The 14,874-nt window shown below is 31.9% G+C and overlaps 1 protein-coding gene across 11 annotated transcripts in view; it reads right to left on the reverse strand.

The window, feature by feature from the left end:
• Positions 1-5,532: 5,532 nt before the first annotated feature.
• The window catches only part of LOC126812462 (transcriptional enhancer factor TEF-1), a 30,559-nt gene continuing 21,217 nt past the window's right edge, over positions 5,533-14,874 (reverse strand). For all 11 annotated transcript variants that reach the window (XM_050538860.2, XM_050538867.2, XM_050538865.2 and 8 more), the window contains 7 exons: positions 14,514-14,545; positions 14,002-14,227; positions 13,437-13,544; positions 12,111-12,169; positions 11,714-11,795; positions 11,189-11,341; positions 5,533-10,761 (listed from right to left, as the gene is read on the reverse strand). In XM_050538860.2, coding sequence (XP_050394817.1) covers positions 10,648-10,761; positions 11,189-11,341; positions 11,714-11,795; positions 12,111-12,169; positions 13,437-13,544; positions 14,002-14,227; positions 14,514-14,545 — 774 coding nt within the window. In that variant the 3' untranslated portion in view covers positions 5,533-10,647. The remainder of the gene's footprint in view (positions 10,762-11,188; positions 11,342-11,713; positions 11,796-12,110; positions 12,170-13,436; positions 13,545-14,001; positions 14,228-14,513; positions 14,546-14,874) is intronic.

Raw genomic sequence — 14,874 nt, forward strand, 5'->3', positions numbered from 1 at the left:
GCTCAAGTAACTTGTATTGTTCACTTAGACAGTGTTGAAAAGGGAGGTGCAGAACCCTTTACAAACACAAAATAAGGTGAGACAAATAACGTGAGGTAGCTATAGACGATTACATGTCATTTGGGACTCATGTCATTTGGGACTCGCGTCATTTGAGACTCGGGTATACGACGTTTGGGACTTTGGTATACGTCGTTTGGAACCCAGATATACGACATTTGGGACTCGGGATAATTTGTTAGAAATAGGCCAATTCAAAACACGAAAGAAAATATTTATTAACATGAAACACGTGGTTAGAAAAAGGCTCAACCAAAGGATAAAACATTAGTTGCACTTATGGTTCTTTGATAATCATCGTTTCTCATAAAAGTTATATATTTATTTAAAATGAATAATATGCTGATGAATTTATTTGAAAATGACTACACAAAAAACAAAATAAATATTTACACATATATTTTATTGGTACTGTTAGGTAATCTTATATATGTAAGATATTTTTTTTAGCAATCTGCTTGTAGAAATTTCCCCACCGTTGTATCTTTCCCAAATACTAAATAACTTCCCTTCTACCTGTGTGTATTTTTTTCTCTGGTGTTGCCGCAAAGAACCTTCGGACATCATAACTATATCTAATCCTATTTTTGATGCTTCCACGTATAATTCGCAAATTAGCAGATAAAATCACACAGGGCCTCTGGCGTTGACTCTTGAATTCAATCTGTTATGCCAACCTTCTACGTTACTGTTGGTCCTCAACGGCAACATGAATACACACCATTGATCTATGGGGAATAAATTGTAACGGATCCAGGTTTCCTCGATGTAATTGATGACAGGCGCGAAAGTGATAAAACATGCCCTCGATGTGTTGAGCTGGTAGAAACGGTAACGCCATCAACTTCCTACAGTAGTCGTATACCTTTTTTTTTCTCGTTGTACACTGTCTGAAATTAAATATTAAAATGTTCGTTATATGCAGTGATTATATTGTACCACGTATATCTATATAGTAAAATTTTAAAGAAGAATATATTGTAACATGTATATCTATATTGTAGAATTTTAAAGAAGAATATATTGTAACATGTATATCTATATTGTAGAATCTTAAAGAAGAATATATGTACCGTACCTGAAAGCCCTTTTCCTGTATTTTCCGGAATACTGCCTGGGCCCAGTGGAAAACACAGCCCTGGATGCGTATGTCTCCAAAGCGACGTCTTAACGCCTGCCATAAACCTGCTTCGAACGACACACGTTTCCAGGGCTATGTCTTCTGGCAGAAGGCCTTCTTGTCAAGGACGGACGGGATTGGAACACTTGACGCAATTTACACTAGCCATAATAGATTCGTAGAAAATTGAGAATGACTAGGAATGGAATATGCCACGTATATATAATACATTTGGGCTTGGATTAGGAGTGAATCGTGTCACTAATCAACTCCAGATTGAATAAAACAAAAGACAGGGATTAGCAGCCGTGTTTTTATTAACGGCTTTAATCATTAAGGGTGTTTTCACTAATTGAATGCAACAAAAGACAGGTATCGGTCGTGTTTTTCTTCAGGGCTTTAATCAACTCCTGATTAAATACAACAAAAGACAGTGATCAGCGGTGTTTTTTATTTCAATTGAATAGTAACGGTGATCAGCGGTGTTTTTCTTTTCAATTGAATAGTAACAGCTCAATTAAATGATCAATAATAATGTTTTCATTATTCCTAATCTGTCTTCGGCCATCAAAAGACAGGTATCAGCCGTGTTTTTCTTTTCAATTGAATAGTAACAGCTTAATTAAATGTTCAATAATGTTTTTTAAATAAAAGACAACTAATAATGTTTTCATTTCTTTTTTATTATTCCGAATCTGTCTTCAATTCAATCTGTCTTCGGCGATCATCTAAAACGAAAAAAGATAAGTTACTACTATTTTTACATAAATTCTTAAGAGTCCCAACTGTCGTTTATTATATTGAGTCTTCTGCCATCGTCTAAAACGAAAAAAGATAAGTTATTGATATTTCTACATAAATTCTTAAGAGTCCCAACTGTCGTTTATATTGAGTCCCAACTGTCGTTTATATTGAGTCCCAAACGTCGTGAACCGAGTCCCAAACGTCGTGAACCGAGTCCCAAACGAGTCCCAAACGTCGTGAACCGAGTCCCAAACGTCGTGAACCAAGTCCAAAATGTCGTTTATGTTGAGTCCCAAATGACGTGATACCCTATAGACTGGTTTCAATTGGATGGAAATGACCAATCCATTGCAGCATTTTTCGTCATTTTCGATACAAATGGATTTATTACGAAGGATATTATACTGAAGATACAGTCGGCAGTGATTTTGGATTTCACCCAACGTTTCATAGATGTTTTAAGAACAAAACAGTTAAAAGATGCGAGAAAGAAATAGAGTGAGAAGGCAGCGTCTGCATTCAGTCAGTCCAACCGCAACTAAAACTGTCACCACATACAGACTATTCACTGTGATGTGGTCATAATATATTTTACAAAACATTATAACAACTGACTATTAGTATATTAATCATTCGACAAAAATAACAATTCACTCATAACATAATAGGCCTATTTTAAAAACGGTTCCACCGAACCTTCAACAAGATATGACCACTTCTATTCCAACTAGTAGAAGTAATAAATAAATGTAATAAAGGTGCATCATAGGCTACAGACCATAAGTCCAGAAAAAATTTGTGAATGAAAGAATTGAATATAACCATCCAAGTCAACCCAGAACATTGCATGCTGTGATTCAAAGGAAAGACGGGAATACTAATTAATCAAAGTTTTTGATAATCCCTAATTAAGTCCTTCACACCCCACTGATAAAGTAACATGAGCTGAACATTAATGTCCAGTCGACACAAAGTAGGTCATTTTGGGGTCGAACATATGGTTCCTTTTTATTTAAATAATTCACTTGCGTGTAAGGGTCTGTATCAGAGGGAGGAAACTGGGAGACTCGGAGAAAACCCACAAGGTTGAACAAGTGACCCTTATAGTCCTTGTTACGTACAAGCGGAGAATTGAAACAACGTCACTTGACGCAATGACAGACCTTATGATTTCATGTGTACATGTTAAACCATTCGCCACCCACCCTCCATATTAAATAGATGTCTTTGTAAATTATGTATGTTATAGTTATACAGTGAATTAAGTATAAATGTCTACAGTGTATTTAAATTTATGTATTAAATAACGTATATGAAAATATTATCTATTAAGAAATATTGGTATTTATATTATGCAATATTTATATTAATAAATATCATTTGATACATAAATATCAAAATTCAAATGTTTTTTTTGGCCATTATGACCCTAATGTTTTGGCCGTTATGTAGTTATGACCAAAATGTTTGACCGTTATGACCAAATACTTGAGCCATTTTGGTTTAGGGCCTTTATGTCCATAATCCCTACTACTAGGCCTAGTACTTAACAACTTTAAAAACTAAAAGTGTGTCTCATTCACCCCTACTCCTTAATTAATCTCACCAGAGGAATCACATCATGGTGCAGTACTTGTTACTACTTCATCAGAGTTAAAGAAGTCAGTTTTATCAGAGATCTGTATAATTTTCAAGAAAAAATCCAAGTATGTTCGAGCGGGGGCCACACAGAAGAGGGACAATTTAGTCCAGTGCGAAATAAAAACAGCATTTTTATTATTTTATTTAAAGCACCAATAACACTTTTGCTGCTTTGATAAGTCCAGTGAAACAAATACCGGTAGCCTTATTCTAACTACTAAATGAGTTAGTGTCTTACTCTTAGTGGAAATCCTCTATTAAATTGTATTTTATTTATCTTAGGTGATCAAAAATATTTTTTAAATCAAAGGTAATTAGTTTTGGATTTGATCGACTACATGTACAGTATCTGTTATAATTGTTTAAAGAAATCAGAATTTTTATTTATCAGAAGCAAGATTCGGACATTGAAAATGTGTTTGGCACTTTTATCGATGATTACATGTACACTATGTCGTAGGTGAGCCCCATATTTTGCAGACAAAACCCATTTTTCTATATGAGAATGAAATTTGACAGCTTTTACTTACAGTCAAGTGTTACTTGAATTCATATCTATTGTAAGCTTATACATTGTAGATGCAAAATTTTATTTCGTCCATATGGGCTTTTCCCTGACAATTCTGAGCTAGTTCAAATTATTTAAGCATTTATTCTTAATATTTCTGCAACTTTTTAAGTTCTCAACCTTTATTTCAAAATATGTTTTTTTCATTCTTAATCTTAGCTATACACTAGCCAATCCATGATAATTATTAAGACAGCAGGCTAGACAGGTTTTAAGTACATGTATGTTGTTATGTAAAATGAATGATTTTATTAGAATTACACTTATAGAAGTAGCGACCTTGTATTCTCTGTAATCTCCCTTGATGTTAAGGCATTTTTCTGGTGAAATCGACCGTTCCAATATCCTTAATCAGTGTCGAAAAAACCTGACTGACTGCCACATTTTATGTCAGTGCGTGATCAAAATACCTTTTGTGGCTCTAATACACCACTTCTCTACACCGATGGGACGTTTTTGGGTTAATTTCATCTCTGTTCTTCCCGACCGCGAGCAATTAGCAAGGTGAATCGTGCACATGGTTTTGTTTACAAATGCTATGACCTGGCACTTGACCCCAGAATTTTTGACCGCAACCCCGCAAGCGCGACCGCTGATTGGCCAAATTTTAAATAGCTGCGCAGGATCCAACTCACATCTACGCAAATATGGCTCCGCACTATAAAGAAATAAGCCATCGATTTCTAGCCTATTTCGAACTTGAACTATTAAATTGGCAAATTATATTGGAGAACTTTGTTGACATATTGATTTCACGAATATTGATAGTCCGATTTGTAGACCGGTTTAGCGGGAGCAAAGGTGACCAGATTTTCACCCCGAGAATGCTGCCTAATGTGTTAAAGCTGGTATTAGTCTCGAACAGGAATACACGTACTAGCCCCCACAAATATTTTGCCAACAATATAATTATGATTTCTTATGCCAACAATAATGATTTCTTAGGAGCGTTCTTAACCTGCCACATCCTTAGCCCCTCCAAAACATCCAAAATATTCCGTAGCCCCAGCAAATTTTATGAACTGGCTACAGGCCCGCTCAACACAAACTAGACATTTTGGGACTAATATATGCATAGGGGTCTTTATCTGTGGTAGGAAACTTTAGAACCCAGAGAAAATTCATGAGTTTGGGCAGGTGACACTAACCATTGTCACGTAAAAGTTTGAGATTGAAACCACACCACTTGAGTAAATGACAGACCATGTCATGGGTTCTTTAACATGCACACCAGTAGGCCTACACGGCACCTCAGTTTTCTGTCTCATTTTCAAGGTGAAACCACAGTGGAAATCATGAACAACATCGAAATTGAACCAAGATTTCCTGCTTAGTAAGCCACTGTCATACTCACTTTGCCAATGCGGCTCCAATTAAATCAAAACCAACAAATTTTAAATATCTAGTAGAAAAGCCTTTATGGTCAAACTTACTGTACATATGTAGGTATGATATAAATGTATAATATATTATAATATAATTATTTTATGATTTTATTTTTAATGATAACTACCATGTAAAGTTTTGACAAGTAAAATGAATGATTCTAAATTGAACAAGTGAAAAATCCAAAATAAAACAACAGTTCAAGATTTTTATATATATATATATATATATATATATTTTTAAAAAAAATGTCTAAAACTATTGCCAAATTCTCAACTTGATTATCATAGTTAAAAAACAAAAACAACATGACCTCAATAAGAAAATTTAATTATACATAGTCTGTAACAAGTAAAAAATTATATTTCATTCCTGGTTTCTCATATGATTCAATTTTAAAATTATATGTAAAGCAATAATAAAAGTATTAATATTAAATTTGATGCATAACATAAATGTACAAACTTTCAATAAAACATTCACTGAACACTAAAATATCCTATTACATCTTATGCAATTTTTCTTAAAGAGGCCATGGACTTATTTTTTTTTCCAACTCTGATATTTAAAATGAAAAATGAATTTATTTACAATTAATGGTGTAAAATAAATAACAAGAGTAGATTATTTGTGTTATTTTTACGGTAAATAAAACAACTATGTTTTCTATTTGAAAATTATTGCATATTTATAAACTATACAAATATTTATTATCCTGAAGGTTTTGTGTTTATATATAACTCTGCATCTGAGAATTTACTCAAATTTGAAGAACTTGTAAAAATTTACCATATTGAAAATAATCGTGATCATCAGGCCAAACTAATTTGATTATCTGTTCTTCAGGGTCTTGGTACTTTTGGTTTTTAAATTAGTCTTTTTCTTGAAGAAATATTTTAACAAGTGTTCCAAAGAACAGAAATCAAATTGGTATACTGTGGCCTCAAGGCAGAAATCTGCTTATCTGAAATAATTGATCTAATTTAGAGTAAAAACTCAGTTGAGCAAATACATAAATTCTTGATTCTAAACCTCGGATCAAGAGGTGCTTAAAATAAAAGTAGAATAAATAAGTAATCTTTTAAAGTATTTTTAGAATCACAACTTATTCTAATTGGACACCAGTGTCTTTTCTTAAATATAAATTATTCCACTTTTTATAAGGCTATTTATAAATGGACAGATCTGTATAAAAATCTTCCCATTGCATAATTTCGCAGCTGTCTTTTGCAAGACTAAGATTAAATTGAACAATTCTGATTTCAAGTTTTCAAAGATAAGTGTTTAAGTTCTGTCAAAATTTTAGTAAAAAGGCTTCAGTGTGATAAGACAGATCAGTAAAGGATCTGCTTCGCCATTGGACAGATTGCAATAATATTTTAAAAGGCTTGAGGTGATTGGACAATGATTGGATGGATCAAATATGAAGGCACACTATATACAATTATTAAATCATGCTAAAATAGAAACAATGCACCAAATGCCATTATTTAAATTTGCATAAAATTACTGACCATGTGATATGATCCGGTTACAAAGTCATCTTTAATAAAATGGCTACTTTACCTGTAACTTGTTAAGTAAATGATATATTTGTCCAGTTCAATGTACAAGCCATTAATCTTGGACCTTGTTCATGAAAATTTAAAACTAAAATATTTTAAGAAAACTGTTTGTTCATTGGCCAAAAAACTAAAATTAAAGTTCAAATTTGAGCTCTTAGCCAATGAAAAGACTGTCTTCTTAAAATATTTTAGTTATAGTTTTCATGAATAAGGCTCCTAGATATTTTATTTTGGTAGAATTAACATCAATGAATAATAGTTTTTCTGCATAAAACGAATTTTGAACAACCCAGTAAAATGTCTTATAGAGGTTGTTCAAAGAATCAACTTTCATGAATCCTATTAAAGTTATCGACCGTCATTTATATTTATCGAACAAGGACAATATCTAATTTTTCACTGCTTGATACACGCTAAAATATGTGATTTAACATATAATTAACCCTTGTTGGTGCACGTGGGGTCTCCGTGGAGCCCATGCACATGTTTTATAGTGTTGTGTAAAAAACTACTCGGCACTGCTTTCTGAAATTTAGTGACTTTGTCTCCTATACATTTTTACACGTAGTGAAGAACTCGGTATTCATCTGTTTCCCACATGCAGAGTTCTGTTACATGCAAATCAGGCCCAACGCTTGAAGATAACAAGGGGGCCAAACGGACCCCTAACTTAAACAACTCAACGTATGGATTTTGCTAATGTGTTTGCTGCCTGATACCATATTGTGTATGCCAGAGTATTCTCTCTTTTAGCAGCTGCATGTTACAAATACCAAAAATTAAATGATGAATTCAAGATATTCAATGGTTTTTGTATCAAGCGTGAATTGCCATTTTAACCTCTTTATCACATAGTACACAAAGTAGCAATTTTGTGAGAATTATTAAATCTTTTCCAAATGTCACTAAAATGTTTTTGTAAAATAATTTAGTTGTTTTTCAGGCAAATATAACGTGAACCCACAAGGGTTAAGAAAACATCATCAAAATATTAACAGTAAATAAACCTTCTGGTTTGAATTCAATCAGATTTACAAAATTTATCAAAAGATTTTAGCGAAAACTATATGGTCACATCCTATATATCATCTGCAGTGTTTGCAAAATGCTGATAAATTTCAATAGATATCTTTGTCAGTACTGAACAGAAATAAACTATGCCTGGACTGATATTTCTTTAAGAAATTTAACTTTCACAATATTGTAGTTTGCAAAGGATTAAAAATCCCTCAAATGACGATCAGTGACATTGAATTATCATCAGTAACAGTAGATTTGAGGAGATTTAAGAATTAACTTACTAATTATAAAATATTCATAACACAAAACAGGGTATATATGGATAGAATTACTTCTCTATTATTAAATAACAACGTTTCGTAATACATAACAAGTCATGTTTTGACGTAACACATTAATGTCACATTTTGTGATAACACATACACGTCACATTTTGTCGTAACACATACACATCATGTTTTGTCGTTATCAAAGAACAGAAGTAGTTATATCCATATATAATTTGCATTGTAAATAGTTTACTGCATACCTCTAGATGTCATTTATAAAATTAATTTAAAATTAAATTATGATTCATGAAAGTGACTCTTAATTCATAATTCCTAGTATTTTGAATAAATTATACAAGTTTATGTTTTTATCTACTGTCTGTTATTAATCCAGAACAAAAAGGCACAATTATATAAACTGTTTAGATCATTGGACGAATGTAATTTATTATATAATTTTTGATAAAAAAAATATTCTTCAATATCATCTTAATTAAAACAGTATCTTAACTTCTGATAAAATATAACAATTAAAACATGCATGTACATATACACTGTAAAACTAGAATTTGTTCAGTAAATGTAACCATTCCTATGTTGATCTTATCAAAATAAAACACATATAAATTTATTACTTAACAGTAGTTATTTGAAAATATTGCATCTGAAATCTTTAAAATAAAATGTATTTAAGAAAGATATATATAATATTTTAATATATACTTAGTTATATTTCACTTTGGGTGTTTTGGGACCATTGCTTATCTTGTTGTTCTTCTTGGGGGGCAAGGCCAATTCAAGTATGATCTACATGAAACTTTTCATGCTTGTTCCTTGGACAATTGCACATCGATTGGTGGACTTCGATTTCTAATAAGATGTCACAATTCCAAGATGACGTCAATAGCGTCATGATCAGTTCCTAGTCCATATCGTACTCATTTTTATTCATAAAGGGTGGGTGTATCTTGGTATTGTTTCTACTCCATTCATTAAACTATTTTTCACTAGTATATAATACTGACAGATACATATTATTAAGAGAGTGCATAAAAAGATTTATAATATGTCTGTCGAAATTGATGCTATTCCTTCTCTTCAATTTTACAAATCTTTTAACATGATGAATTTTAATATATATAACTTCAGAAAACAAAAACATAATCAATAACAAATAAACCGGCAAGTACAAAAGATATGACTAAAAACAGTCTTATTACTTTACACATGTCCATCTTTCTTTAATTTCTTAAAATAACAATGATGCTCTGAATAAATTACGAGTGAAATAAATGGGGTTTAATGTCCGCTAGACACAAACTAAGTCATTTTGGACTAACATTTGCTACAATTTTATTTTAATTATTTGATCGCACGTAGGTGGTAGTAGGTACTCTTTATCGGGGGCGATAACTGGAGAAAACCCACAAGGTTGTTCAAGTGACACTACGCCTCGTCACGTACAAGTTTGGAATTGAAACCATGCCACTTCACTCGATGACAGACAACATGATCTAAAGAACATGCGTTTGGCCAAAAACGTCACTAGAAGAAAGCGTTATTGTTTTAAGAAATTGATGTCAAGATCGAATCAGAAATATTTAAAAAAATAAAAGACAGAAGATAAAAATGTGTAAAATACTAAGATTAGACCATACTGGTTTACTTTCTAATCACACAAACAGAAGATAACTACAAATAAAAACTCTACAATTTTCTATATCAGGGTTTCTACAGCACAAACATTTTTTTATACAAAAACCCAACAACTACGAAAAGAAATTTTTCAAAGAAACTTATTGCCAATTTTATGCAAAGTTCTTCAAAGAATTTAAAAAAAAAAATATAATAATAATATAAAAGGAAATTAAATTTCCAAGCACTAACAAATGTATAATGAAGCATGGTAATATAATGACTGGAGATCTTTAACAGAACAATGTTGATTTCTTTTGCTTTGTTTATAATATGACACACAATGTTACAATGTCCGTGCTTCCTCCACAATCTTCATCAACAACTGAACACTTTAAGTTTGAACATTTAATGTTTGTTCACATCTAATAAAGTCTTCTATTGCTTTGTATATAAAAAGGTGGCTGGTAAAGGTGTTTTTTTATCTTTAGCACATTTTATCCTTATATCCTTCATGAACAAGGATATTAGAGTTACTTCCCTTTAAAAGCACATTCGATGAGAGTCATCTTCCTTTTCAAAACATGCGTTAAGAGTGGTCTCCCATGAGTCTATGTAATTGTCTATAGTGAAGCGTGTTCAGTCTTTCACTAGTTTATAAGTGTGATGTTGTGCTCCGTGTTCACTAGTTGATACTTCAAACACGAAGGCAATACAGATCAGCGTTTCCTGTGTGTCTCTATTTGTAATAACCTGAAAGAAAGCAAATTCAAAATTTGTAAAAATTTATCAAAACAATAGATGTTTGTAAGGCATTTAGTGATAGGAAAAGATGTAAGTTGAACAATAATAATATTTTAACAAATAATTCAAGCCAGAGACTGGCCTGCTAATGAATGCATGACATCATTGTAACTGGCCAATGTTTGAAATATAAATTGATTGTAAAGTTTATGACAAATATTAGGCCCAGCATTTAAGTTCTGTAACCAAATTCCATGTAGCCACAAACTTGCATTAATTGTGCAAATTGGGCAACCCAACTCCTTGTCACATACAAGCAAGGGACTGAAACCACTTCACCTGACTCAATGACAGACCTTATAAGCTAAAGCGCACACATTAGACCACTCAACTATCCTACCCGCTTTTTTTTTTTTTATAAAGAAAACTGTAATACCTGTAGAATTGTAAAGTTTTCAAGAACACTGTTCATCATGTACTTTTCTGGTAGATGTTTTAATTTGTGAATAAAGTTAATCATATATTCACACATAGGAGAACGATGAATACGATACATAAACCGACCATTCTCAAAACGTGCATATTCAGTCTGAAAAATAATATACATATGTTATAATGGAAGTGAAAAGATTAAATCCTGTAACATTTAATTCATGAAGTGATAACGGACATTGAACAACATCGATGTACATGCCATCTTTTTTATGACCAAACTAGGTGATTTTGGGACAAATATGCTACAATTTTAATTCAATAATTTGCTTTCACATTGGGGTCTTTAGCAATGGGAGAAAACCCACACGGTTGGGCAGACAACCCTACTCCTTGTCAGGTAAAAGCAGGTAACCAAAATCCCAACACTTGACTCATACCTTGTGATCTATTGTGGTCCCCCAACGGCCCCATAATTGATACCACTATATATATATAGGTATGTAGATTAACCTAGTGATTATCTTACCTCAACTTTCTCTACAACCTGTTTACCAAATGAACACACCTTGGTAGAAACCTGTATTGTCATATTCTCACTACTTTCATACCTATAAAACACCATTATAATAAACTGTTAGTATTTAATCCAGAATACAGCTGACATTTCTGGCATCATGGGACATTAAATTACTAGTTTTATAATTCTGGCATAATTATTTGTTTTAAAATTCTGGCAAAATTATTTGTTTTAAAATTCTGGCATCATTGGACATTAAATTACTAGTTTTAATACTCTGGCATCATTGGACATTACATAACTTGTTTTAAAATTCTGGCATGTCAACTCCTTACAATCACTTAGCACAAAAAGAAATCGAGGAAATGATTTCACTACAAAAACAGTACAGGTAAATTTTACTTACTGGCTTGTTACTCCATAAAATGCACCAGCTTCATCTTGAACATTGGTATTGATATCCCCCTGAAATAAATAAATAGAAGCTGTTGTAACTCAGTGATCCCGGTGTTGGCCAAGATAGTTCATCATGATTTTCTTTCATGGTTCCCTGGCAAAATTTCCCTCATAGAACAACTCATGGTGTATGCCTGTCTTCAAGAGTTTAGTCGGTGCAGAAAAGTAGATTGTTAATCCCCATTTAATTTCATTTTTTTAAACCTCATTTCATAAATAAAAGCCAGTTAAAGATATTGTTAATATGCTAGAATAAAGTAAGTCATTCTTTTCAACCATATTTATTTTACTCTAAACTAGACTCTTGTATAGGAGAGTTCCCTTTTCAGAGTAAAATGAGTGAATGTAAAGTAAGAAAGTAAAAGTAGAATAACACGAATGTAAACATGATATTAACAGATACATTCCCACAAGCTCAAGGGTAATTAGATTATTTAGTACAAATGAAATGAAAGGTGGCTTAATGTCCTACTTTTCCGCACGGACTGGGCTAATGAAGATGGGCGTACACCATGCAGTGTACCTATTTTAGTACAACCTGAAAACTTATTTATTCTTAACTAAATGTATTATATTTGTTATGACCTCAAAAGTAAAACTGTTGACTGAAAGAGATTAGTTAGCTCACATTAGATAAAATATGAAATCCTGTCCTGTCGTTGGAAAGTCACAGATAGTTGTTAAGACATGAAAAGGTAGGCTATAATGCAGTGATGGCGGACCTATGACTTACATGATACACAATAGCAGTGACACACGACAATCTACCTGCTCTGTTCAAAATTGACACTATGAAATTGCAATGTTCAGACACTAGCAATATGACGTCTTAATATTGGTTGACTGATTCAATCTCATAGAATATCAACCAATAGGTCACTTATCAATAACTATTTACCTAAAACTAAAATACCAGTGACACCTCAATAATGGAAATATAAAATAATTGGACACACAAAATGAGAAAGAATAGGATTTCCAAATCATAAAACATTTTTTGCAACAAATAAGCTTTTGCCTGCAGTTTGGTTATATATAATCTCTGAACAATAAGAGATCACAAGTCTAGAGGATATATCTTTTAAGTATATGAGTGTGACTTGAGCGCTTTTGGAATCCCTTGCAAACTACCATATTGTAAAAGTTGAATCTCTAATTAGGAATATCAGTTCAATAATGTGATATTTTCCCAAAAAATGCAAATCATGCACAGTTACTTACTATAAGCAACTTAAAACAGTCCAACATAATTGTGTAATATGGAATTGTAGCTTACCCAGAATTTGACAAGGAAAAATGCTGTTTGTGGACCTTTATCATATAATTCCTTTAAACCTCCTTTCTTTTCAGGAAATTTATCATAAATCTGTCGTATATCAACAGACTGAAACACAATACATACATAATCAAATTATTAATCTCAATCTTCGGAACTGTTTTCATTTCATGGAAGTTGCAAGTCGTGGTTTTATAATAATATATGATCAAAACTGTTGAAATTTAGATCACTTTATTTGTTAAATCTTAACTTTTACCTTGCTTGTTATATCATTAAAAAGATATTTTTAGTCTATTTTAACATTTTTGTTCATATCTCAGCCATCTGATGACCTAGAGAGTTGATTATAGGCTTGTTATGTTAAAACATATCTAAAGAAAGACTTTAAATAGGTAAATTTAGTTCTTACATAATGCATCTGTAATAACTACTCCAAAAATAACATGTACATCATTATTATGACAATCATCAGATTGTGAAAGACAAGGACAATATGTTATTTTATCATCATACAATTATTACTTGAAACTGATTATATAATTTACTAGGTTAGTTTACCTACCTCTAGAAGAGGGTCGTTGTATGTTGGATTAGACTGAATATGGACAAACAAATGTTTATGATAAGAATCTGGATCTCTCTGTTGTTCTAAAAATGCAGAGAATTCACCGAGGCGTAATTTTGGTCCAGCTATTGAACGACCTTGCCATGCTGGGGTCATCTCCCCTGGGATTGCTGAAGGTAATTTAGACTCTAGGCCATAACCAGGAGAACCAAATGGTTTAACACTGAAAAAAAATAAATAAATAAAACATAGAATGTCAAATGTTTTAGCTACCTGAAGTAAGATTCACAGCTTTTTCATGAGACCTATTTCGTTTAAAACTAAATGATCTTGCTAGCCTAGATATTATTGTATGTTACGGTTAAATCAAAATAGCCCTCTAGCCGTTAAAACTTTAAAATTATACTTCTTAATCAGTTTAGATAAAACTGCCTGCAGGCTACAATTACTTTTATAAACTTAAATATATATAAATTCAGATGTAGTTTTATAACTTATAAATTACTTACTCTCCTTGGGCTGTTAAACCCGGCTGCCAAAACTGAAATATCAAAAAATATTTTTTTTTATAAAAACCTATATTTGAAATGATTAATTTAGTCATCGATCAATCTAACATGTCTTTTTCTTATTTTCTAAAACTTTAACCAGAAAAGAAAAATAGTGAAATTAATGTTTGATACCATCAACAGAGAAATGTGATAAATTATAAACCTTTTATTTTTATTCATCATAAAAAGAAACTAAATTAAATAATGAAACTTAAAAATTGACATTTAAAGGTGCAGGGTAAAGGGGGATAATCTAGAAAAACTAAAAATGTTAGGCTAGCTAAAGGGACATAACTTCTAAAAACCATGGAGAAGCAAA

Source organism: Patella vulgata, chromosome 2 (assembly GCF_932274485.2).
Source record: "Patella vulgata chromosome 2, xgPatVulg1.2, whole genome shotgun sequence".
Classification (NCBI taxonomy): domain Eukaryota; kingdom Metazoa; phylum Mollusca; class Gastropoda; family Patellidae; genus Patella; species Patella vulgata.